The 26,886-nt window shown below is 33.3% G+C and overlaps 3 protein-coding genes across 3 annotated transcripts in view; 1 reads left to right on the top strand and 2 right to left on the bottom strand.

The window, feature by feature from the left end:
• Window positions 1-923: 923 nt before the first annotated feature.
• LOC140048970 (D-aspartate oxidase-like) overlaps window positions 924-26,886 on the bottom strand; it is a 33,641-nt gene continuing 7,678 nt past the window's right edge. Inside the window, exons 2-12 of the mRNA XM_072093774.1 lie at window positions 5,715-5,746; window positions 5,215-5,444; window positions 4,617-4,731; window positions 4,452-4,531; window positions 4,241-4,285; window positions 3,930-4,002; window positions 3,201-3,302; window positions 2,634-2,710; window positions 2,065-2,182; window positions 1,684-1,782; window positions 924-1,243 (exon numbers count right to left, since the gene is read on the bottom strand). Of these exons, the coding sequence (XP_071949875.1) occupies window positions 1,115-1,243; window positions 1,684-1,782; window positions 2,065-2,182; window positions 2,634-2,710; window positions 3,201-3,302; window positions 3,930-4,002; window positions 4,241-4,285; window positions 4,452-4,531; window positions 4,617-4,731; window positions 5,215-5,426 (1,050 nt within the window). The 5' untranslated portion in view covers window positions 5,427-5,444; window positions 5,715-5,746 and the 3' untranslated portion in view covers window positions 924-1,114. The remainder of the gene's footprint in view (window positions 1,244-1,683; window positions 1,783-2,064; window positions 2,183-2,633; window positions 2,711-3,200; window positions 3,303-3,929; window positions 4,003-4,240; window positions 4,286-4,451; window positions 4,532-4,616; window positions 4,732-5,214; window positions 5,445-5,714; window positions 5,747-26,886) is intronic.
• On the top strand, window positions 6,298-26,814 carry LOC140048827 (26S proteasome non-ATPase regulatory subunit 1-like). Its single transcript, XM_072093625.1, has 23 exons — window positions 6,298-6,403; window positions 6,950-6,993; window positions 7,145-7,218; window positions 7,508-7,571; window positions 7,857-7,962; window positions 8,085-8,287; window positions 8,596-8,673; window positions 9,207-9,341; window positions 9,623-9,765; window positions 10,158-10,233; window positions 10,617-10,754; window positions 12,032-12,120; window positions 12,370-12,622; window positions 13,031-13,219; window positions 13,370-13,429; window positions 13,722-13,942; window positions 23,883-23,997; window positions 24,388-24,504; window positions 24,713-24,815; window positions 24,930-25,273; window positions 25,358-25,744; window positions 26,024-26,108; window positions 26,427-26,814. Exons 1-23 carry the CDS (start codon window positions 6,385-6,387, stop codon window positions 26,501-26,503), a joined length of 3,120 nt encoding a protein of 1,039 aa, XP_071949726.1. The 5' UTR covers window positions 6,298-6,384; the 3' UTR covers window positions 26,504-26,814.
• Window positions 14,981-16,658, bottom strand: LOC140049404 (D(3) dopamine receptor-like). Its single transcript, XM_072094278.1, has 2 exons — window positions 16,312-16,658; window positions 14,981-16,004 (listed from the first exon to the last, which is right to left on the bottom strand). The coding sequence occupies exons 1-2, from the start codon at window positions 16,598-16,600 to the stop codon at window positions 15,040-15,042; spliced, it is 1,254 nt and encodes a 417-aa protein (XP_071950379.1). The 5' UTR covers window positions 16,601-16,658; the 3' UTR covers window positions 14,981-15,039.

Raw genomic sequence — 26,886 nt, 5'->3', positions numbered from 1 at the left:
CTAAGATCACGAAGGCTAAGACCCCCTGAGACCTAAGATCACGAAAGCTAAGACCCCCTAAGACCTAAGATCACGAAACCTAAGACGACCTAAGATATGCTAATATAAATGTGGAATCCATCTATTTAACTCATTTTGGGTGAAAATCATGTTCAATTCAATATATTTTGTCACTGTTAATACAAATAAAATGTTACTAATTATTTTATACGGTTTCGTTAACTTAATAAAATCGACAAATTCATCATATGCCCTTAGGTCGCCCTTATGACTACGCCTAGGGTAAGTAGTGATGCTGATTTTAAGATCTATTAATATTCTTTGAAAATAGAAAAGTATCAGCAGTAACATATCACAGCATTTTTATTGACAATTTGACAAAATATATTGAACAAATTAAACGTGCTTAGTGGCACTGAACTCCAGGTTGTGAAGCATATTAAGCTTAGGAGATTTGGTCCAAGACGACTTGAGGTGGAATTCACATGTTAACGAAATAATTACAAAGGCTTCCCGTACGTTATAATACACTCTGTATTTTACGTAGGGCTAATGACGATATGAAATGTATTTATTTGAGTACGGTATATACTGTATTCGCCCTATATTGGAGTACGACTGCCCTTTATGGCATGGTGTCGTTACTCAACTCTTCATACCCAACTTATTGAAAGGATCCAAAAAAGGGCACTAAAAATTATTCTTGGCCTTAATTAAAATTCATATAAATTAGCTTTAAAATGTTTAAATTTACCTTCGCTAAAAGTCAGGCATGATAATCTTGTACTGACTTTTGGCAAGAAGCTGTCGAACTCGGACAAGTTCAGTTATTTGCTCCCCAACCCCCGCTATCCGTAGTATTCCTTGTGTGCTCCGAAGCAATGGCAAGGTCAAATATCAACAATACAAAACGAGAACCGAAAGATTTAAAAATTCATCCATCCCTACAATAATTAATATGCTAAACAATAGTTCATGGAGCCAAAGCGACAGAGTGATATTGTTGTACCTTTTATTTCATTTTTATTACATCATTTTTATTGTTATGTAAGTATTGTACAGTAATTTTGTAAATGCAACGTTTTTAAATAATAATGTGTTCCATCACAAGGGCCTATAGCTTGCTCTTTATGGTCCTTTGTTTCTCCTCGTCTATGATGTCTTGAACAAGTTTAGCAGCATCTTCGGCACAGCCCCATGACATGCTAACACCTCGTCCACCATGTCCATAATTATGAACAATCTACAAAATACAAACATTATAATTATTCACAACAAAACGTGAGGATGACCTTCTAGAAAGCGAATTTGTTTGATTTCACTAATTATTTAACAAAATTAATTAAAATAAAAAGGACCTATACTAGCAAACCATGGTCAATGATTGTATTATGGAGACAAACATGAGTTTGCAAATGTGGTAAATAAATGCATAATGTATAATATAAAGTATTTTTTAACGAATTCAAGAAAACATTTCTAAACTAAAGTAAATAACATATCAAAACTAGTAACTGTTCAAGTTCAAGTTAAAATTTATTGTCAAATACACAGTAAATGAAATTTGCCTTCTGGCATTACAGTCTACTATTAATATTACAATCTACTATTGGCTATAGTGAATTAAACCATGGAGGTAAAACAATAATATTTTATACCTCCATGATTAAACTTTGTACTTACCGGTACAATGTTACCATCTATATTGATGGTTTCTCGTTCAAGACGAACAGTTGGCCTGCCTGGTCGCAGTCCTACCCATTCATGATCTAATTCAGCGTGCTACGAAAACAAAAATATTTCTATTGTAAATGTAAATGGGCGAATAACCTGCAACTTGCAGCCTACTGGGCTGAATTGTGCACAGGTGTGGACGACACATACCATAACATTCTACTCCCTTAAAGGTCCCTTTGTGTCGAGTACTGCCACCAAATTTCACTAAAATGGCAACACATTTGGTTACAACATATTCTCATTGTCTTTAATTGTTTATGGGTGTGCCTTGAAGAAAGATAGGATGGTTCATTTCCAAAAAAAAATAAACAAGCAGAGATTACTAACAGATATACTTGGGAACATGTTTACAGCACTTCTCCAAATTTCTTTCCTGTCATTTTTATCGACTTTTAAATTCCAATTGTTCTTTTGAACACTTTTGCCAACTAGAACTGTATTTCGACTGGAAAGAGAATCATCATAAACAAAAAAAATCTGATGTGTGTTTTTACATAATGAGAGGGAAGTCATGATTTGACGTTTCGATCCTCTTAATTTGATCATCATCTGTGTAGCACTATATTAAGTATTAGGCGATCTTAAGTGACAACCTACGCCATTTGCCCACAATGTGGATGAGAAATCTTTCCCAAGGGACCCCATGTCAAAATGACTATACTTCAGTTAATATTTACAGTATAGTTTTAAACTGTTTATGAAATGATTTATTATATTTTTATCTATTTAATAATTAACAACATATTTATTGAATTGAATTCATCATAAAACAAACTAAAAAAATGTTGTATCATAGTAATGCATTTGTGTTGCGGTGCTAATTCGTCGGTTCAATCAAAGAATTTAGAAAAAAAAGAAAAATTGACAATTGCAAAAAAAAAAACATTATTTTTTACCATGGTATAATATGGACAGAGCCATCATACTTATCATCAATGTCAATAATAAAATGTTTCACCCATGGTGCCTTGACCTGAAAAAAAAAACCAAACACTTGGTCATCAATTGAATAAAATAGTGTACAGTATGATCATAAAATAGTACAGTATTATTAATGTCAGGTTTCTGTATTACTGTAGGCCTATACACATTTCAGAGGAAAGTTGTACAGTAGACCCTTCTTTTTAGATACCTTATATCCAGGTGACACTTCTATTAAGGGGACACTACAAAACAGGCAAGGGCAATGTAATGTTTTGACAGTTCCGCCGATATTAGGGATCAATACAATTTCTTGAATATATGTCTCTGTAAAAGATGGCACAACAATGTACAGTTCCACGATTATTAAATAATTTGTAACTAACCCGTATAACCTGACCTCTGATTGGATAAATAGAATCTTAATTTGTAACTAACCCTATAAACCTGGCCTATGATTGGATAAACAGAATCTTAAATTTTAACTAACCCGTATAACCTGATCTCTGATTGGATAAACAGAATCTTAATTTGTAACTAACCCGTATAACCTGACCTCTGATTGGATGAACAGAATCATCATTCACTAGTTTGCCCGCTCCTAATCCAGCGCAATTCACTATGATATCATATTCACCAAATATCTAAAGAAAAACATTTAAATAAATCTAAAAAAATTGTTTTCTCCATTTCCACATGTTGAAAATATATTTGTCGTATTCAATTGGGAACTTTCGTTGTCAACGTAAAGATTCGTTGAGTACTTTTTGTATTCGAATTGTAAATTTGTGCTCAACAGAAAGTCATTCGAATAGAAAACGTTGACAACGAAAGCTTTTTCGTTAAGAACAATCTCAACGCTCAAAATACTCCGTTAAAGAAGTACTCAACGGAAAAACTGTACTCAACGGTGGGAAGTCTAAATCGAATACGACAATTGTATTCTATTTTCATTGAACACCAAATGTTTGCCTGACCAATGCGGGAATGGTTTAGGACTGACAATTGTCGATGCGATAGTTTTTCCGTTGAGTACTTATTTAACAGAATATTTTGAGTGTTAAGATTGTTCTTAACGAACAAGTTTTCATTGTTCGTTTTCTATTTGAATGATTTTCTGTTTACAATTACCATTCAAAAACAAACAGTACTACTCAACGAATCTTTATGTTGACAACGAAAGTTCCCAATCAAATACGACAATTGAGACTAGTCACAAAAAAAATATATAGTATGGGAATATCCCTGGTATGACGTAATTTCATACTAACCTCTGATATGGAATTGAGTCTTCTTTTCACAAGATTGCCACCATTTTCTTTAAATCTAAAAGATTTTGATCGACTAAAGTTAGTTAACATAAGAATGTTTAGAATTGTCAAAACTTTCACTGCATTCATTTTGGAAACAGGTGTTTCGACTAGTACAAGATTTGGGAGAGTTAGGCCTATGTAGAATGTCACACAAAGGTCTGCAGCAATAATGTGCATCTTTGTTGATTATACTGCTCTCTGACACATACTATGAACAAGTTATTTTGTAAAATGTAGGCATAACTCACTTATTCAACAACCATGGTAATTATGTTCTACCCTCCACTTGAAATGATGTCAAAAGCCATCCATTGCTAAAAATTAAAAATTTATTCACAGTACAGTCGACTTTAAAACGAAACTCTAATAAATGATATAATAGTACTGTATAGGCCTATATCGATCGTCTGTGTAAATTAGCCTTACTACAGTGGTCAGGTATTTAGACAAATGTTTATTTTTTTAAATATTTTGTTTCACCTGTAGTTTGGAAAAAATGCAGTCATCTCTTTCGCATCAAGCTTTCTGCAGCCATAAAACTTTTCAGAACAGTCGTCCAACTGCAAAGAAAGCACACTGAAAATAATTCCACTTTTTGGAACTAAATTCAAATTATTGTGTTGCGGAGAAATTGCATATTCTTACCTGTTCTTGCTTATTGCTGAGATAATAACCCGATAAAATTGTCACACTGGCCGCTACTGACTCTTTACTCTGTGTAATTGATTCCAGATATTTTCCAGTCCGTAAAATCCAGTCACTTAAAGAAAAGAGTTCTTTGGTTATTCGTGGAATTGAAAAACTTGTTGTGATCAATAGAAGTCAATTATGATTGTAATGTACAGAGAAATTTAGATAAAAGTAAAATTACCTATGCACGTTTATATAATTTCAGGCTAGGAAATTTCTTGTTTATTTAAAGATGTCCACCAAAAATCATGAAAAATAAAGTTTTATAAATCAGATTTTTAATAGCCTAATTTGCAGTTTTATTATTAATGTTTTCACTTTGATAGAAATGCAATTTTTTTAAATAAAAATAATTATTTCATTAAGAAAAAAAAAGTTAAAAAAAAAAAAATTTAACAAAAAACCCATTGACTTCCAGTCAATTTTGATTATTGTTTGCGACAGTTTTTTCAGGTAAATAATTTCCAATTTCTGGTCAAAGTGAATAATTATGAAAAAATTAAAATATTATTGTTTTCAGGGGGACAATTATATCTTGAATCAGCATGAATACCTCATTTGATTATCTTGGTGAGATCTACCACCTTCCAACTTAGGTTCCCACAATCCTGCAGCACCATCACTTGTAGTATCTGGTGACAACTTGTCAGCAATGATAGTGACATGTGTGTTAGGATTCTGTTGTTGGATGACAATGGCGGTAGATAGCCCTATAATACCGCAGCCAACCACACATACTTTGCCATACTCTTGGTTTATACTCATATTTAAATCCTTGTGAAACTGAAAATGCAATTTTTGTTTGTTTACATAAAAATCAGACAAAAAAACCTCAAATAATCAGGAGGTAGGCCTACCTCCCTCTGAAATAATTATGTAATAATTTGACATGAGATGATATTCCTAATGACATTAATTCATAAATATCGACTCCTGAAATAACATTGCACAGTATTTCATCTTGTAGTGGAGTTTCTGTATAAAGTACATCAAGATTGTATTTAAAAATACGAAAAAAAACCCCCAAAATCTTAAAAAATCTTATTTTTATACCTCTCCTCCTGCACCACCGAGGCTGTCCTGTGTGGGGACGTCGTACTGGATGAAATCAAAGAACTTATAACACAAGAATCTCCTGTTCTTCAATTTTGCATTCAAAACACAGTATCGGAAGTACAGGGTTAAAAGGTCAAACTGGGCGACGCCATTTCACAGCATGGAGCAGCGCCCCCTCCAAACTAGGAAGTCAATTACTCTACCCCCCTAGAGCATTAGCAGAACCCCTCTATGATTTTGACTTTCTAATTTGATGCGGGCGCCCTACTCCTCAGTCAATTACTCTATACCCCCTAGAGCATTAGCAGAACCCCTCTATGATTTTGACTTTCTAATTTGATGCGGGCGCCCTACTCCATGGCTCACAATGGCGCCACCCATAGCTCTATTCTATCCCACAATGCCTTTCGAAATTGTTACGCGCTTCGGACGAACAGGAGATTCTTGTGTTATAAGTTCTTTGATGAAATCAAAGATCTTATAATGAAATGTAGTTTGAAATATAGAGGGCGCATTGTTAGTAAATTATTGGGCGGAAAATATTTGATTATTCTGGCAACAAATTATAATAGTCATTCATGCCGGTTTGGTAGTACACTCGATTATAAAATAAGTTTAAAATTCATTTTTATATTTAAATAAATTCTTTCTAAAGGAATTTGGGGTCATGAAGATAACATCTGCAGGTATAGTACATTTCTACAATATATAATTTTATAAAACTGTTTGAAAATGTTTGTGAAACTGTTTATGATGAGTGACCCCTCAAGATTTTCTTCAAATCTTGCTCAGTCACTCATTTTTAAGTGCAGTGGGCCGGGATGAGTCGAGGAGAAAGGGTACACAAGTCCAATCACTATAGGCCTAGGGGCTAGCTAGGTGGTTCCTAGAGTGAGATGGTAGATTTAAAGGTAAAATACTAAATAGTAATAGTAAACATTCTATCTAGGCCTAGGCCTAGACTTTTATGTTTAAAAACAGGTTTGGAGTTATTTAATAATTATATATTTATTATAATGATTAAATATAATATAGGGATAGGCTAAATAGGCCCTGGGCCTAGGCCTCCTAGCCTAGCCTATTTATTCATTAGGCCTATATAATAATATAATATATTACTATATAACAATTTATTGATTTTTAGCAGACCTTTATTTTTATTTTTTTAACAAATTGCTAACCTTTCTAGCTATTCCTAGGCTATTTATTATATTGTGAATTTTTTTTTATAGGGGGTGTGATATCCTTATTGGATGAAAAGGAAAGTGACCTAAAGGTATTTATGATTGATACATTCATAATATTATATAGATATTATTTACACTATTTTTTTGTTATTTTTTGAAGATTGAATTCAAGTTTTAAAAAAAAGGCACAGACAATCACGATATTACTATACAGTACCACCAATTATTTGTTCTTTACAGGTGTTTGCTCTTCAACGATTGAATCAAATTGTTGATGACTTCTGGGCTGAGATCTCGGATGTAGTTGACAAAATGTAAGTTAATAGCAATCAACTAGTAAGAATGTCTAGCAGAACTTATCAGGTTGTAATCAAGGATTTAAAGTGTTTAACACAATCAAATTAAATAATACCTGCTGTCAACAATGTATTTTTAGTTGAAAATGTCAATGACCTTTCCCACTTTAGCATTTGCCTTCTTATAGGCTAGACAAATTTTTTATCAACTTTATGTTTATAACATGTACATAAATAATAGTATTTTATTTTTAAATTTTCCCACTTTTTATATGATAATTAAATGTTGTTTTATTACTATTTGCAGAGAAGTCTTCTATGAAGATGATGGTTTTCCAGAAAGGAAGCTAGCCGCTCTTGTTGCTTCTAAGGTCAACTTTTCTCCCAGTAATTTTCAAAGTTTGATGCCTCAATATTATACTGTTAAGCTCTGTCTGCACTATCAAACTTTATGTGGTAAAAAAAATGTGATGTGCCCATATACTGTATGGACATCATGATGTCATACCACTACCATATTTGGGTATATCACTACCATATTTCGGCACATCATACTTTTTTTTGTCAAACTAGTTTGATAGTGTAGAGAAACATCAATGTATTTCCTTTTTATACTAATGTAAAAACACTAACATAAATTTTTTTGAATTTCTCAGGTGTACTATCACCTTGGAGCATTTGAGGATTCTCTAACCTATGCCCTCGGAGCCGGAGAACTCTTTGACGTCAACTCTACTTCTGAATACGTTGAAACAACGATTGGTAGGTTTGCAGTTATAGTTGTTTTATAGGTGTTTTGATTTAGCTTTTTGCTTATTTTATTTTTATCTCCATTGATACCCATACCATTGTCAATTTTAAAAATCAATTACTTTTTTTTGTAGCAAAATGTATTGATTTCTACACAAAGCGCTCAATCCACAACTATGAGAACCCTGACGATCAGCAATCTATTGACCCTCGCTTGGAGGACGTCGTGCAGAGGATGTTTGAGAGATGTTTCACAGACTGCCAATACAAGCAAGCAATTGGCATTGCTCTGGAGACAAGAAGAATTGATGTCTTTGAAAAAGCAATTTTACAGTCTGTAAGTTGGTAATTTTCTGGGTCACTTGAAATAATTGATAAAGTCTAGATGCTTACAGAGACCAATAAAGATACATCAGAACATACATCACAGTTAAGCACTCACTTATGTGATGTACCCATAATTATATGGACATGATGATGTCATGTCACTACCATATGTGGGCATATCACTGCTATATTTGGGCTCATCACAATTTTTTTGTCACTTACTTTTGGTATCCTATTTTAATATCAATCATTCTCCCAAGGAAACAAGCTTTAATTTAATTTGTTAACAGATTATAATTTTTGTTCTTTTTGTCTTAGGATAACCGAGCTGAAATGATGCAGTATAGCCTCAAAGTGTGTCTGTCTTTAATACAACACAGGCAATTTAGAAACACTGTAAGTAAACTTTTCTTGACAAGTTAGTGTAACAGTGTGGTGATGTGAGACTCCATTTTCGGACTTTTTTCTGTTGTCTTGGTCAATTTGTTTGGTTTATTAAACTTTTCCTGGTTTATTTAACAATAAACATTTTCTTTCTTTTTACACTTGTGTTAAACAGTGCATAGAGCCTATTTGTATTTAATTTAATTTAAAACCACTAAGGTAACGGCAAAGTACCAGTCATGATTAGCTGTGGGATATGATTATGACATAATTTTCCAAAATGAGCACTTTCTTTTACGTAAACATTAAATTAACCAAGTACATAATAGTTCCTTTCCTAGTATATGAAAAGTTACAGTGTAATAGTTTTTATCAAATTAACCAGACAGCTGTACAGAGAATTTATTTATTTATTTCAACAATATTTTACGAGGGTGGTCCATCCAGTCGAAGCTGATCATTAGGGACCCTCACAAAAATAAAATATGACAAGATATAAACATGTAACAATTAGAATTTAAATGATGCTTTTAATTTCCTTCAAGGTATTGCGTGTCTTAGTCCATTTGTATACTAGTCTTCAGGTTCCAGACTATATTAACGTTTGTCAGTGTTTAATCTTCCTTGATGACTCACAAGCTGTTGCTGATATTCTGGGAAAACTTGTCAAAGAGGGTCATGTATGTATACAAATCACAATAAAACACTTAAGCTCTGTCTACACTATCAAACTTTATCTGACAAAAAAAATGTGATGTGCCCATATGGACACGATGATGTCATATCACTACCATATGTAAGCATATCACTGCCATATTTAGGTACATCACACTTTTTTGTCACATACAATTTGATAGTGTAGAATAATAGAGCTTAAGGCCTTCAAATATTTTATGGTATTTCTATTCATCAGAGAAATTATGTTAAATGTTTTTTTTTATTTTAAAATATTTTTTTAAAGGAACAAACGTTAATGGCTTATCAAATAGGATTTGATCTGTATGACAGCGCCTCACAACACTTCTTATCAAAGGTGTTAGCTGCCTTGCGTTCGGTTGCTCCAATCCCATTGGCTACTGAAGCACCACATACAGAAAAACAAAGGTAACAATTTCCTAATTACTTCTTTTTTTGACATATTGGACATCTCTTTACAAACAGTCTACATGCAACACAGTTATTTCTGGATTTTCTTTATATAAGTAATACCATTACATTAATAAACATTTTTTTAAAGGAAAATATGTGTTGTGTTCAGAATGTGTGTGTAAAGCTCTGTCTACACTTTCAAACTAGTTTGACAAAGTGTGATGTGCCCAAATATGTTAGTGATATGACATCATCATGTCCATATATGGACACAGCACATTTTTTTTACATAAACTTTGATAGTGTAGACAGAGTTGTATTTGAATGCAGTAATAACTGCCTATACATTATATGTTGCATTCAACTTGATTTCATTGAAGCTAATTATCAGTTATGTTATGTTTTAGTGAAGCAATGGAAGTTGATTCAACAAAACCTGAATCTGATACAACACCAGCAGAAACACCAAAACCAAAGGAACTGGTATGTAAATATTTTGTTTTGCTTAATATCATCATTGATTAAAGCTTGGTTCACACTAGGACGCAACGCAAAGACGTAACACAATGCAGTGATTTGCATCTCAAGTGATGAATTAATCGAACTATCGCTTGTGATTGGTCAACACGCTTGTGTTGCATCTACGTCCTTGCGTTACATTCTAGTGGGAATCGAGCTTAAATATTGGGTATGAAAATAAATTGTCGTCCTCAAGAGATTTTTGGGGTTAAAAAATAAGCTTTAAGAGTTTTCTTTACTTTACCTCATTTAGAATTACATAATTTATATGATATGAAATAAATCTATAATAATGTATATATAATGATAACTTTAGTAAAAAAAAATGGTTGACTTTTATTATTTAGACTGATGATGAAAAAGAACACCAGGCTAAATTGGAAAAGTTAGCAGCTATTTTATCAGGAGAAACAAGTATTGGTTTAAAATTACAATTTCTAATACGAAGTAATCACACAGATTTACTTATACTTAAAAATACAAAGGTAAGTAAGTCAGCTTAATGAGGTTATGTTGAGCACATAGAGACTATGATATATAAGACATGTATGTGTTTAGGAATAGGCCCTGCTCATCTCGCACGCTGTTTAGGAATAGGCCCTGCTCATCTCGCACGCTGTTTAGGAATAGGCCCTGCTCATCTCGCACACTGTTTAGGAATAGGCCCTGCTCATCTCGCACGCTGTTTAGGAATAGGGCCTGCTCATCTCGCACGCTGTTTAGGAATAGGCCCTGCTCATCTCGCACGCTGTTTAGGAATAGGCCCTGCTCATCTCGCACGCTGTTTAGGAATAGGCCCTGCTCATCTCGCACGCTGTTTAGGAATAGGCCCTGCTCATCTCGCACGCTGTTTAGGAATAGGACCTGCTCATCTCGCACGCTGTTTAGGAATAGGCCCTGCTCATCTCGCACGCTGTTTAGGAATAGGCCCTGCTCATCTCACACGCTGTTTAGGAATAGGCCCTGCTCATCTCGCACGCTGTTTAGGAATAGGCCCTGCTCATCTCGCACGCTGTTTAAGGAATAGGGCCTGCTCATCTCGCACGCTGTTTAGGAATAGGCCCTGCTCATCTCGCACGCTGTTTAGGAATAGGCCCTGCTCATCTCGCATACTGTTTAGGAATAGGCCATGCTCATCTCGCACGCTGTTTAAGGAATAGGCCCTGCTCATCTCGCACGCTGTTTAGGAATAGGCCCTGCTCATCTCGCACGCTGTTTAGGAATAGGCCCTGCTCATCTCGCACGCTGTTTAGGAATAGGCCCTGCTCATCTCGCATACTGTTTAAGAATAGGCCCTGCTCATCTCGCACGCTGTTTAGGAATAGGGCCTGCTCATCTCGCACGCTGTTTAGGAATAGGCCCTGCTCATCTCGCACGCTGTTTAGGAATAGGCCCTGCTCATCTCGCATACTGTTTAGGAATAGGCCCTGCTCATCTCGCACGCTGTTTAAGGAATAGGCCCTGCTCATCTCGCACGCTGTTTAGGAATAGGCCCTGCTCATCTCGCACGCTGAATGGGTCTACATAGTGCCCTCTGTTGTAGTATAAAAATTTACAAGTTTATTATAGTAAAACAGTTTTATTTATAAGATATTGTTTGTCTTAATATTTAAGCTCTGTTTACACTATCAAACTTTATGTAACAAAAAATGTGCCCATATATCGACACTGTAATGTGATAACACTACTATATTTGGGCACATCATCACACTAATTTTATAGTGTAGACAGAGGCTTAGAAATGAACATTTTGTTTTCTCAGGATGCAGTTAGGAATTCAGTTTGTCATAATGCTACGGTTATATCAAATGCGTTTATGCACAGTGGCACAACAAGCGACGCTTTTCTCAGGTAAAGTAAACCGCTAAAACTTGAAATACTTTATTTTATATTTCGGAAAAATGCTGCTTTTACAGATTTTGTTGATTTTTCCAACTTTATTTACTTGCATTCACAATAATAAATACCTGTATTACCTTGTTTTACTAACCTATGTATGTAGTTTGTAGTTAGCCTCTAGATGAATTAAGTTTAATAATTCTCGTCACATTTAAAATCCATTACTTTTCAATTAATTTGTTATGGTTTTATTTATTTCAGAGACAATCTTGAATGGCTTGCAAGGGCGACAAACTGGGCAAAGTTTACCGCAACAGCTAGCTTAGGGGTCATTCACAAAGGTCATGAGAAGGAGGCCCTTAATCTGATGTCTACATACCTTCCAAAGGATTCAAGTCCTGGTAGTGCATACCAGGAAGGTGGAGGACTGTATGCTTTAGGTCTTATTCATGCTAACCATGGCTCATCTATCACTGAGTATCTACTTAATCAACTTAAAGATGCTAGCACTGATGTAAGATATTATAGCAAAGCAAATACTCATTGAGCTCTGTCTACACTATCAAACTTTATGTGACAAAAAAATGTGATGTGCCCATATATTAACATGATGATGTCATATCAATGCCATATTTGGGTACATCACACTTTTTTGTGAAACTTGTTTGATAGGGTAGACAGAGCTTTAAGTTTCAAAGTTGGTCAATCTTAGGGGTGACGTTATACTGACTTAGAGATATTGACATAATACAATGTGGTAACTCTTATCTGGACTCCACACTGTATGTGTATGTGCTTTATAGGCTTTCCTTATAATTCCATTATTCTTGGTTTGACTTGATTATTTATGACACTCCCTTAACCTGATAGGAGAAAAAATAATATTGTATTGTTCTGTTTCTGGTGTGTTTCTCTCTTGCAGATGGTACGTCATGGTGGTTGTTTAGGGCTAGGCCTAGCAGCTATGGGCACAGCACGTCTTGACATCTATGAACAGCTCAAGTTTAACCTGTACCAGGACGATGCAATTACTGGTGAAGCGGCTGGCCTAGCTATGGGGCTTGTCATGTTAGGATCCAAATCTGCTAAAGCTATTGAAGACATGGTTGGCGTAAGTGATTTTGATGGGTTTTTTCCCACTTTAATTTCCCAACTGATTTTTTTTTCATTCACTTAATGTATGCGATTGGTTTTAGGTAAATTTTAATATTTAAAACAGAATGTAATCTTTTATTTACTTAAATGTTTTTGTTTGTTTCAGTATGCGCAAGAAACTCAACATGAGAAGATTTTACGAGGACTCTGTCTTGGCATAGCTTTGGTAATTTAAATCAGTAACTCTTCCAATACCAGACACCTTTGAGCTGGCCAAATAAGTCTGGTATTTGGAATGTATTTTTAATGGTAACAATGAATTAGGGACCTTTTCAACCTCAAGAAAAGTCTGGTATTGGGAGAATTTCTGATTCTGGAATTGAGATAGTTGATTGTATAACTATTGTTTTGGTAATTGTTAGACAGTTATTTTAAATTCGATGCATTTGATATCCAATTTAATTTAATCGTAATGATTGTATTATGTATTTTGTCAAATTATGTATGTTGTGTTGTAGACAATGTACGGAAGATTGGAAGAGGCCGATACACTTATTGAAAGTCTTGCCAGAGACAAGGACCCAATCCTACGGCGTTCTGGTATGTACACCATCGCTCTGGCGTACTGTGGTACAGGCAACAATAAAGCAATCCGTCGATTACTCCATGTAGCAGTTAGCGACGTAGATGACGACGTCAGACGAGCTGCCGTCACTGCACTTGGCTTCCTACTTTTGAGGTATGTGTTATTTATATATTTTTTTCACATAACAGGGGTCACATTATCTGTCTGAAGTGTGTAAACAGTGATTGTACCTTTCAAATCATTAATATTTTTGATACTGTGATAATTTCTACAGTAACATAGGAACATTCTGTAAAACAGTGTCACATATCTATCACATATCATGCCAGTATAATAGACCATAAGCCTAACTTAACATAATACTGTGTCACATGGAATAAATATGTGATATTGTATTACAGAATAAGCCTATGATACTGGACAGGTAATGTTGAGATACAGTACAAGATCATCACCATGTTTACTTATTTGGTTCATTCAAATATTTCACTGAATTAGTTTGTAATAATGACCATTTAAGTACTTAATTATTTTATGTAATAGTTTAGAATGTTAAGCCTTAAAGTGGTAGATACTTAAGATTGATGTCAGCCTTGGTTTGTGAGACCTCAAGATTGCCAATGCTAAGCCTTACTAATCCAAGTCTCCTACTCATGTCCTCACTGTCTTAAACATTTAATATTTATTTGATTTTTGTTTTACTTTTACATAATGAAGGTAATGTATTGGGAACAAACAGGTGAATGTAATAAATAAATAAAAATGACAAGTCTTATTTATGTTTAGTGTAATGAGGGGAATATTCATTTAACAATTTTTTTTTTTTCAATTAAACTAATCATTACATACAATATATTCAAAATAAAAACCAACTAAATTTTGTTGATAATGCAACAAATTGCACACTGAGTCGGATGACCCTGTAATTAGACAGAATTTGACCTCTAGAGGTCATTCTATTTAATTTACAGCTAGGCATTCTAAAGTTGTTTTTAGTTTGAAATGTAAATTTAGCACTACTATACAAATCAGATAAACATATACAATCATGACATTCATAAAAAATGCTAATATAATATTCAGGTATATTTATTCATTCATAATAAAACCATACAGTACAGACAGAAGGCAGCCAAATGCTGAACAATTCATTCATATAAAACCATACAGTACAGACAGAAGGCAGCCAAATGCTGAACAATTCTGCACACAATGTCTTTGGCATTTTAATTTAATTTTGCTATATTTATTTAAACATGCGTCTCTTGCGATTGATTTATTTTGTACTTTAAATTTGTTAGATAATTTTCAAATCCTTTACTCGTTGTTATCTTTTTTTGACACAAACCCCCAACGGAAAGAAGTTTGCAAAAGGCTTTCTGGAAATCTTTACTAAAAATAGTATAAATGATAGGATTGACCAAGCTTGAAGACCATCCTAGCCACTCAAATGAAATAAATAACGAGTTGTTAGATATACATTGACTACACATGGCGTTGATAATGTTTGTGGTGAAGAACGGTAACCAACCAATCACAAATGATACAAATATTATTCCGAGGACCTTCTCCGCTCTCTTTTCGTTGTAATGTTTTGAATTTTTTCGTAAGAAATTTGGTTCATGAAAACATTCCTGCATTTGATTTAAATTTGTACTTTCAATTAACGTTTTCATTTCGATTGATTCGTGCGTTTGAAAAGTCTTTTTAATCGAGTTATTATTTACTTTCTGTTTGCATCGAAATTTATTTTGCATCTTTTCCACAATGTGTTTTCTCTGTAAAGTTCTAAACCTTCGTTTTTTCGACTTATCTGACTTTTCTACGGATTTTGATTTTTTGTGAAGTATCAAAGTTGTTAAAGAATATGTCACGATGACAATAAGTAGTGGTATAAAAAATGCGAAAACTGATCCGTAAAAAACAAATTCCTTCGTCATCGGCGCGCAAATTCCGTCGTGTAATACTTTTTCAGGATTTAAGAGACCAACGATGAATAACGGTAACGAGATCATTATACTCAAAATCCAAAGACTTGTTATCTTAGTGACGGTTTGACGTAACGTCTTGCGTTTAAGCGAATACTTAAGTGGGTTTTGTATCGCGAGGTAACGATCAACAAACAAGCAACACATATGTAGGATGGATGAGGTGCAACATAGAACATCAAGAGATACCCAGATATCACACAACACTAGTCCCATTGACCAATAACCTGTCAAGAAAATAAATAAACTATAATTATATTATAATATGAAATATATGAAATTATATAACACCTACCGTAAGTAAATTCCTCTCATTTGATTGGATTTTGGAATGAAATATTTAAAATATGTTTTAGCCTCAACAATTATAGACGTCTTAGGCAAAGATTCTCTCCAGGTGGAATGCCATCCTAATGAGTTGTAGTAATTAGTACAGTTTTTTTATATTCTATTGACCAGGGATTCTGAAATAAAAGATTGAATGAATGAATTTCAATATCTAACATTGAATTCTAGTATAAATATTAAACTTACCCGTTACATTGTTAACAACTCCAAATGGCATGACAAGCATAGCTACCATAAGGTCCGCAATTGCCAACGAAAATAAAAAGTAATTTGTAACATTCTGGAGTTTTTTGTTTTTAACTATTGCCAGACAAACCAATGTATTTCCAAGAATTGAGAGTAATATAACGGAACATAATGACAACATAGGCCAGTTGTACCATTCAATGTTGTCATGTTTAGTTGAATTTACGCTGGAATTCCAGTTAATGTTTTCTTCCTCGACAAATTTATACGTTATATTCTCGTACAACATTTTTAGATGAAAAATTCACTAGCGATTTCATAAAGTAGTTTAACCATCTCATTCAAAAATGTAAATTATGGTTTCCATATTTGCTGTTGTTTTAATACAGTAGTGTTGTAACTATCTCATGCATATTCAATAGATGCAAATCATGGTTTCCACTGTTGTTATACTGTAAATGTAAACCATCTCATGCATATTCAATAGATGCAAATCATGGTTTCCACTGTTGTTATACTGTAAATGTAAACCATCTCATGCATATTCAATAGATACAAATCATGGTTTCCACTGTTGTTATACTGTAAATGTAAACCATCTCATGCATATTCAATAGATGCAAATCATGGTTTCCACTGTTGTTATACTGTAAATGTAAACCATCTCATGCATATTCAATAGATGCAAATCATGGTTTCCACTGTTGTTATACTGTAAATGTAAACCATCTCATGCATATTCAATAGATACAAATCATGGTTTCCACTGTTGTTATACTGTAAATGTAAACCATCTCATGCATATTCAATAGATGCAAATCATGGTTTCCACTGTTGTTATACTGTAATTGTAAACCATCTCATGCATATTCAATAGATGCAAATCATGGTTTCCACTGTTGTTATACTGTAAATGTAAACCATCTCATGCATATTCAATAGATGCAAATCATGGTTTCCACTGTTGTTATACTGTAATTATAAACCATCTCATGCATATTCAAATGATGTAAATTTTCCATAATTGTTGCTAGATTATACCTAATTTATCTAGCAGCTGTTCTTTTATAGAATTCTTGAAATGTACAACACCAACATTATTTAATGTGAATCCAAACCAAACTTTCCACAAATAAATTTAATTTGATGTTTTGTCAAAATATCTCTTAGTAATTTTTTCTGTTAGCCAGCCAGAACTATCTGAAATAGAAATATAATATTTCTTTTAGCACACTCATAAAATTGTAGAAAATGCTAATTTGCTACTTAAAATTCAGATTAATAGGAATTATGATATTGGGTTTAATTAAGTTTTTATAATTAATGAGAATTTACCTGAATATTAAGTTACACTGGGACACAATGCCTGGAAATGAAATTTATCTATTGCACTATTTAATTGACAAAACTTAAATTGGCTCATACTGTCTAATATTCATTTAAGAGGGAGAGAGAGAGAGTTCTTTTTTTCCACAAAAGACTAGGTAATTTCTACTGGTAGTGGTAGTCTCTAGTTTAAAAAAGGACATATGTCATATTTAAAAAGCTGTAATTTAAAAAAAATGTTGCTCTGTCTGTCTGAAAATAAGGTACAGTAAACTTTCCCAATACTGGAAACCTTTGGGCTGGCCTACGGTAATATGTTTGGTTTATTGGTAAGTCTGGTATGGAATTTTTTTTTAATGGTATAAATGACTTTTGGGGATTTTTGGAACTCAAGAAAAGTCTGGTTTCGGGAGAGTTCAGTGGTTTTTGGGGAGTCTGGTATTAGGAGAGTTGAGTGTATTAATTGGTGTAATGCCACAACTTAATTTTCAAGTTACCCACTCTCAAACATGTATTCCTACTTTCGGGATAAAACAAAAACCATTGTTAAATTTAAATGAATGTCAAGGAATTTATTTTTGACAGTATCCTTACACAGAATTCTACATTGTCCCTTTAATTTTCCTATTAATTAATAATAATTATACATTAAACAACAATGTGATTCCTACCTTGTTTATAGTTTACAGTATATGTATTATTTCCAAATTGCTGTTTACATCTTTCAAGTAATAACATTTTACATAAAATAATGTTGTCATCAAGCACAGTCTGATTGCGCAAATACTGGCTAACGAATGAACTTGTTCTGTCTGTGATTAAAGCATTCTGATTGGCAGGTGGTCATACTAAATTCTTATTATTGGAATGAAATATTCTGATTGGCTAGTAGGTATACTAAATTCTTGTTAGATGTGAATGAAGCATTTTGATTGGCTAGTAGGTATACTAAATGCTTGTTAGATGTGAATGAAGCATTTTCATTGGCTATTAGTCAGTTGTATTGCTACATTAATTTGTATAAGGACACATTAATGTAGGCTGAAATCACTGAAAAATAAACAAAATAAGGCCTGTGAATTTTATCAATTATTTATGAGATTGATTGAAAAATCAAGGTTAGACTAAATCCGTGTCAGAAATTGATCAGTTTCATTTGTTCAATATTTTTTGAGGAGGAAACTTGCAAAGCTATTAACATTTACTGGTACTTAACATAATAAATGTAGAGTAAACTGGTAGGCAGGGGTTATTATGTATTCCCTCTTGATTTGTGTGGGTAGCATTCAATTTCATGAATGAGATTTATTCTATAGGCCTGAAGGACAAACATACAGAAATATACCCAAAAATGATGCTGAATATAAGGAATTTAAACAAAATTCATAACAATTAACATTACATTAATGATGTTTAATTTATTTCAATAAAACTTTATTATCCCAAACTGGGAAACTCATTTGATTGTGGTACAGAGATTCATAAAAATATGTTTAAAAAAGCACGAAAAAATATAAGAACGTTGTTCATTATAAAAATTAAAAATAATATGTTAAAATACACTAGTGGGAAAGTAGCTTCCCTTATGCCGCAAATCTGCTAAGGCATTTGTTGAGAATTTCAAGCTTTTTTAAAAGTTAATGTTATTCAATCAATCTAATTAGCTATCTACTTACCACATGTATTATATGTATCAACATCTACTGTAATCAATATTTTGAATTTTTTGATTGAAGATTTGAATACCTAATGAAATTCTTATTCTCTCTCAAGTCATACGGTGTCATTAAATATTAACTAGCGATTTTCTTGACCATTTGACCGTGTAATTATAATTATTGATTGCGGGATCCCAATGGAAATACACAATTTGTTACAGTAACTCCTGCTAAATTACATGACCAAGCTTAACCACTTTAATTTATCTAAAGCTCTGTCTACACTATCAAATCTATGTGATAAAAAAATGGGATGTGCCCATATATGGACATGATGATGTCATATCACTACCGTATTTGGGCATGTCACTACCATATTTTGGCATATCACTACCATATCTGGGCACATCACACCTTTGTTGTCAAACTAGTTTGATAGTGTAGACAGATCTATGTTAAAATGGCAATTTTTATTACAATTTAAATCTGTTTTTTAGACCATTTTCTTTCTGACAACCAAATTCCATGTTTGCTAATTCTTGACCAACATTAAAATAGAGTAAAAATACTATAAATCAAAATGTGAAAGTAAGCAAAAAGAAAAGAAATTGTAAAACTTAGAATGGCTAGAAAACTTGGTTGTAATATTCACACGGGAAAAAGAAATATTTGTCTGTGTTGACAATGTCGTAATACTGTCAGTGTTACAGAATGAAAAGTTTAATCTAAATCAGATTATTGTTTAATTAAATTAAGAAGGTTGTTTAATTAAAGTTAGATGAATAAGGCCGACCCTACTCACTATTATTAGACTGTACTAATGTGATCCACTTAACACTGTATATAGACACTTGATTTAATTTATTAAATACTTTTGTTATTATAGTAAGTTGATAGGATTGTCATTTTAGATTTGTATTGTTAAAGGAAAACTATTAAACTATTAGTTTAAAGATTTAAACAAAATCATTGTTTGTCTACTTTGGAATGTTATGTTATATTGTTTATTTAAACAAAATATTGTCTTGATTGATTAAGTGGCTTTATTTTTTATTCAATTCAGTTATAATACAGTATATTTGTCTTGGATTCGTCTATTTCGTTTCATGCATATTATAGTCGCCTCTATATAATCTATAGTATTTATTTTTTATTCATAATCAACAACACTTAAACAACATTTATTTAGAAACAGTTCATGAAAAAAACAGCATACATTAATTACAATAACTTAAAAATGGTAACATTAAATAGGAACTGTTTCAGGGATAACTTAAATGGAAGATTACAACCCTTTTTGGCAAGAAGACCAGTTACACAAGAATTAGCTCCAATGATTAGAAGTAGTTTTCAATACATTTGGTGAGAGATTACAATCCACTGGCTAGGCTTCTGTTGATTAAGATTGATGAAGTATATTAGGCTGCATTCTCCCATCTAGATCTACAATCCCCTTGGCTTTATACTAGCTTCTCACCTGCTGTTAATAGCCCTTGAATTAAACATTTAAGATAAATCGAGCCTTAATTTTAATTCAGCACTAGTAATAGTTCTTTGGATATATTGACTTTGACTGTGTTGCTCTATAACTCTATTTCTAATATTTATTAGTATTTTATTAATTTAAGAGTTAATCTCACTTGTAACCTTGATGTTAAGTAACCAGTTGTTCTTTTGTCAAATGAATAAATTGTCAATGACGATGATAAGACGCCAGTTGTATACATTTATCATTGGACAACCCAATGTACAGTTTGTGTGCTATGTGTTTATGTGACTATACACTCTTATCTGTTTAACAGTTAAAATTTCATTACCATCATTAAGCTCTGTCTACACTATCAAAATATTTTGACAAAAAAGTGTGATGTGCCCAAATTTTGTAGTGATATGCTTAAATATGTAGTGATGACATCATCATGTCCGTATATGGGCACATCACATAAAGTTTAATAGTGTAAACAGAGCTTTAAGGTGCAAGATGGGTTCTACTAGCATGTGAAAAATAACATAATAATTAAATTCAAATTTGCTACACTTGCTATAGCTGTTAAATAATCAATGCATTTTGGTCGGACTTTTAATTCATTTATTGATGTCTTTGAAGTCTTTACCTTACTGTTTACTGATTTATCTATTTACCCATAATGCAATGTCCTTTGGAGATTCAGCCCTAAAGCCCTTCTGGCTTATTTGCCATTTAATACATTTTATCTAGTGACGATACTAAACAATTTTCTCTTTGGGAATTATCTTATTTTATAAGACTTTATATGTTTATTTAGCTTCTTTAACTGATGTGTGCATTTACCATGTATTATGGACACTTGGCCCTAAAGCACTTTCTGGCTTATTTAAGTATCTACACATATAACACAACTTAGCAAATAAGATTTGGTAATTTTAAGTGCTTTTTATTTACATGAATTGAAACAATAAATACAAAAAAAAACATTTTATTTATTGTTTATAATCAAACCCCTCATTCCTCAAACACATCCACGTACTGTCTCATACGGCTTAATTTGTGGTGCCTGTGCTAAAGCTTCAATGTTTATGATACTGTACATGTGCAAAATGTGATACATGTGTGACACTGTATTCTAGAATTTACCCATGATACTGGACATAATACAATACCAAGAATTGGCTATTGAAAGATTTCTTTAAAACTATTCTTTCAATATTTTACAATCTAGTACACGTGTGTGAAACAAATTCAGCTTTCGTTGCATTGTAAAAGAAAAATCACTTTAACTCTTTTATCTTTATTATATAATAAACTGATCCAATGAATAGGAGGTATAATAGTTGATGTCTTAATACCACAATCCACTGTATAATAAACAGATTAAGTGACTAAAATGACCATCAATAGATATTGTGTCAACGCTGATTTATTTCAACAAATGTCACGTGTTGTTGGACACCAATCGTGACCTCCCCACGGGAGAATACAAATAAATTAATAATACGCATACTACCGCATTGTCTTCTGCGATCATTAGTAAAATATTAGTGTTTGTCGTCTTTGTTTATGGTCACAAAGAATAAAATTCTCTTTATTTTGTGTTATCTCCTTGATTGTATACATAGGGTCCTAATACTTTGTTTATAGACTGGTACTACCCAGACACCTTAATGATTTAATTGTCAAGATACATGGTAAGATTATGTATTTCTTTAGCTGTATTTAGAAACTTAATTTTCAGGGTGAAAGAATTCAGTGCTCATTGTAAAGGAGTATCGGCCATTTGTTAAAACTGAATTACTATCTGAAGATCATTTTATCTTAGATAAACCACAAGTCATAAGATAACTAGAAAACTAAATCTCGGGATTAACCATTTAGAGGTTGAACTGTAATATTTCACAATTGCAAGGGTACTGTATCAGTCAGTCTTGTCTGTCTTTTGTAATGACATGTAGAAATCTCAATATTTAACTAAATGTATTTGTTACGGTCTATCTCATTAAGATTACCACACTCGGCTTTCTCTCCTTTCTAATCTCCCCTTTCTAATCTGTGTATTCCTCTACTTCCTGTCTTCCTCTCCTTCTACTTCCTGTCTTCCTCTCCTTCTACTTCCTGTCTTCCTCTCTCTTCTACTTCCTGTCTTCCTCTCTCTTCTACTTCCTGTCTTCCTCCCTCTTCTACTTCCTGTCTTCCTCCCTCTTCTACTTCCTGTCTTCCTCCCTCTTCTACTTCCTGTCTTCCTCTCCTTCTACTTCCTGTCTTCCTCTCCTTCTACTTCCTGTCTTCCTCTCTCTTCTACTTCCTGTCTTCCTCTCCTTCTACTTCATGTCTTCCTCTCTCTTCTACTTCCTGTCTTCCTCTCCTGTCTACTCTATCTCTCGTCTACTCTCTCTCCCTTCTATTTCTTCTCGTGTCTACTTCCTTTCTCTTCTATTTCCTGATCTCCTCTCCCTTCTACTTCCTGTCTTCCTCTCCCTTCTATTTCCTGACTTCCCCACCCTTCTAATTCCTCTCCCTTCCCCTCTCTTCTAATTCCCCTCCCTTCTAATTCCCCTCCCTTCTAATTCCTCTCCCTTCTACTTTCTCTCCCTTCTACTTTCTCTCCTTTCGACTCTCTGTATCCTCTCCTTTCATTCCAAGCATTTTCAGCTCAGAATACTTATTTCATCCTTGGCCTTGGTATATACATGCTTGCTTGTTCTGTTTTATTTGTAATTTACTAAATATTACTGACGTATGTTTGACGTTCACCTTTGAAAACTGTTGTCCTAAAATACTTACATTTTATAGATAATCACATCGTCCTCGGAAAATTACTTTTTAATAGCAATAGCTTGAAAAGAAATGTAGATCTTGTGTTTATAGTAGAGTGAGTGATTGAATTAAGCATTTAAACCAATTCAGTTAAGAAGATAATTTATATTGTGGTAATTTACTGATTATTTATAACCTTTATACGAAATTCATCAATGTAAACATTTGTCAAATTTGACTGAAAATCTATGAAATACTTATTTAAAATGTTCAATAAATTAAAAGGTTTTTTATTAAAAATGATTAATGATTTTAATCACTACTTAATTATTACTTTAAAATTAAAATTTATTTAGACAACCTGAACAGTGTCCAAATGCTGTTTCATTGCTGTCTGAGAGTTACAACTCACATGTGAGGTATGGTGCGGCAATGGCATTAGGTATCGCTTGTGCAGGATCTGGAAACAAGGTAAGAGTAGATGCCATATACAGTATCAAAAAACATGCTTTAAATAAGTTACGTTCACACTTTAGCCCAGTTTAGTTTTCTACCTATAGACCAATCAGTATTCTCCCTATAGCTTTCAAAATTCTGGAGCGAGCAGTCTTTTCCCAGCTGTATAATTATCTGGAGGAAAATAATCTACTTTTTAAATTTCAGTCAGGATTTCTCAGCGCTCATTCTACTGAAACTTGTCATGTCATACTGTATTTATTTCTAACAAAAAATGTTACATATAGCTACTGGACTGTATATTGTGTGAATACAGCAATAGATAGAACTTAAAAACTAAAATAATAAAAAGTTTAAACAAATTAACTGCTGCTATAAACAAAGTTGGTTTTTTTTCCCATTCAGGAAGCCCTTGGTATCTTGGAGCCGATGTTAAATGATCCAGTTAATTACGTCAGACAGGGCGCCCTCATTTCCTCCGCAATTATATTGATTCAGCAGACAGAAGCTACTTGTCCAAAGGTATTTCACCTTTTATTATGTAAAGCCTGATAGATAAGTGAATTATTTCTGCATTATATGTGTAAATACTGCAGTTACTGCAGTTTCTGTCCTGCAATAATGTATGATTTGAACGTTTTTTTAATGCACTGCAAATACAAGCTGTTTCATGAGGAGTATCTCAGGTGCTAGATATTTATATATAAATGTATTCATTTTAATTTTCCAGGTAACATTTTTCAAAAATGTTTACAGCAAAACCTTATCTGACAAGCATGAGGACGTGATGGCTAAATTTGGCGCCATTATTGCACAGGGTATCATTGATGCTGGTAAGATTACATATTGCAATATCTATCCCAGCATCCTCCTCTTTCAAAAATATGCATGTTTGATTGTAAATGATGCTTCTCTTTTTATTGATAAAATATATTTTATTTTTGTAGGTGGTCGAAATGTTACCATCAGATTACAATCCCAAAGCGGTCACATGCATGCTCCCTCTATTGTCGGTATGTTTGTGTTTATTCACCTTTGGTATTGGTTCCCTCTTGCGCACTTCCTGTCCTTGTCGTTCTCACCAACCGCTGTGATAGCATTAAATGCCGACCTCAACATGCCAGTCTTAGAGTTGAAATCTAATGCCAAACCATCGATGTATGGCTACCCAGCACCTTTGGAAACTCCCAAGGAAAAGGAGAAGGAAAAAGTGACAACAGCAGTGTTGTCCATCACGGCAAAGGCGAAGAAGAGAGAGAAAAAGGAAGAAAAAGAAGAGAAGATGGATGTGGTAAGAAATTTTTATTTTGTTTCATTTTGGTATAATTTATTTTAATTTCATTAAAAAATAATCTGTTTCTATTTTGTATAAAAGGATGAATCTTCTGAAGACGCTGTGAAAAGTGAAAAAGATAAAGAGACAGAAAAAACTTCAAAGAAAGAAACAAAGAAGAAGGAAGGCGAAAAGAAAGAAGTGACTGTAAAGAAAGAAGTGAGTGTAAAGAAGGAAGAGACTGTAAAGAAAGAAGAGACTGTAAAGAAGGAAGAAGAGAAGAAATCCGAGAAAGAAACAAAGGAGGATAAGAAAAGTGGTAAAGAAAAGAAAGAAGATAAGAAAGAGAAGAAGGGAGACGAGAAATCAGAGAGTAAAGAGAAGAAAGTGGAACCTGCTTTTGAAATGTTGGCAAACCCTGCAAGAGTGATGACGGCACAATTGAAGGTGTTAACTCTAGAGGACAGCAGATACGAACCTCTCAAGTCGGTGAGTCTATCTTTAGTGTTAATACTATTTAGTGGTAAAACTGTTTAGTGTTAAGCTCTGTTTACACTATCAGACTAGTTTGACAAAAAAAGTATGTGCCCAAATAAAGCAGTGATATTCTTAAATATGGTAGTGATGTCACATTATCATGTCCATATATGGACACATAAACATTTTTTTTTGTCACATAAAGTTTGATAGTGTAGACAGCTTTATACTGTATGTGCTACACAGTCAAACAGTGCATAATGAATATGATTTATTGTATTGTAATTTCAGCTTTCAAGTGGTGGCATTGTGATGATGAAAGCTCGCAAAGCATTCACAGAAGAAGAACCTGAACAAGTTGTTGAAACTGTTGCAGGTAAGTACTAAATAATAACGGACTTGCATTGTATGCAAGATATACAGTTTTAGGATATGTAATTCATATTCCTCATTAATCGATTTACAGTAAAACCCCATTCAGCATTATGTAACATTACATAAAACTATGTCCACACTATGAAACTAGTTTGAAAAAAAAAAGTGTGCTGTGCCCAAATATGGTAGTGCTATGCCAAAATATGACTTGATATGACATCATTATGTCCATGTATGGCCACATCACATTTTGTTTGATAGTGTAGACAAGGCTTAACGAAAATCATTTGTGCTGATGATTTAAAATTATTATTTTCAGCTGGCGGTCCATCTCTCGCTGAGGAAGAAAAGGAACCAGAACCCCCAGAGCCGTTTGAATATGTGGATGAAGATTAGAGGAATTGAGGAGTACAACTCAGTCATAATGATACAAAAACATTACTTCAATAGATTTGCATCTCTTATGTTAAAGCATATATAATTATTCTGTTCTGTTGTTAAAATGATATTGTAGATTGAAAATGACCAAAATTCATAACTCTTCTTTGTCGTGAGGAAGAACCAGAGTTTGGAAGACTCTGACCTGAATGATATTTGACATTAAAACAACAATGTAATCATTTAATATATTAAGCCTTTTCTTTGTAAACGTTTTTTTTAATACTGTATGGGAATTGAGCCAGATTAAAATACTGAAAGCTTGTGTACCTTTTTGTATTATTTTTTGTATTTAGTTGTGTTGAATCAGGACACAGGACTGGGTGTTGTCGACCAATCAG

This window comes from Antedon mediterranea, chromosome 5 (assembly GCF_964355755.1).
Source record: "Antedon mediterranea chromosome 5, ecAntMedi1.1, whole genome shotgun sequence".
NCBI classification, from domain to species: Eukaryota; Metazoa; Echinodermata; class Crinoidea; order Comatulida; family Antedonidae; genus Antedon; species Antedon mediterranea.
This window is presented reverse-complemented; position numbering and strand designations above follow the sequence as displayed.

What these genes read in the sequence shown, in the direction of transcription:
- LOC140048827 (XM_072093625.1), top strand. An exon ending in AAAAGGAAAGTGACCTAAAG is followed by an intron (nt 6,994 to 7,144) that starts GTATTTATGATT and finishes TGTTCTTTACAG; the next exon opens with GTGTTTGCTCTTCAACGATT. An exon ending in ATACGTTGAAACAACGATTG is followed by an intron (nt 7,963 to 8,084) that starts GTAGGTTTGCAG and finishes TTTTTTTTGTAG; the next exon opens with CAAAATGTATTGATTTCTAC.
- LOC140049404 (XM_072094278.1), bottom strand. Translation starts at nt 16,600, where the DNA reads ATGTTGTACGAGAATATAACGTATAAATTTGTCGAGGAAGAAAACATT. An exon ending in AGTTGTTAACAATGTAACGG is followed by an intron (nt 16,005 to 16,311) that starts GTAAGTTTAATA and finishes TTTTCTTGACAG; the next exon opens with GTTATTGGTCAATGGGACTA.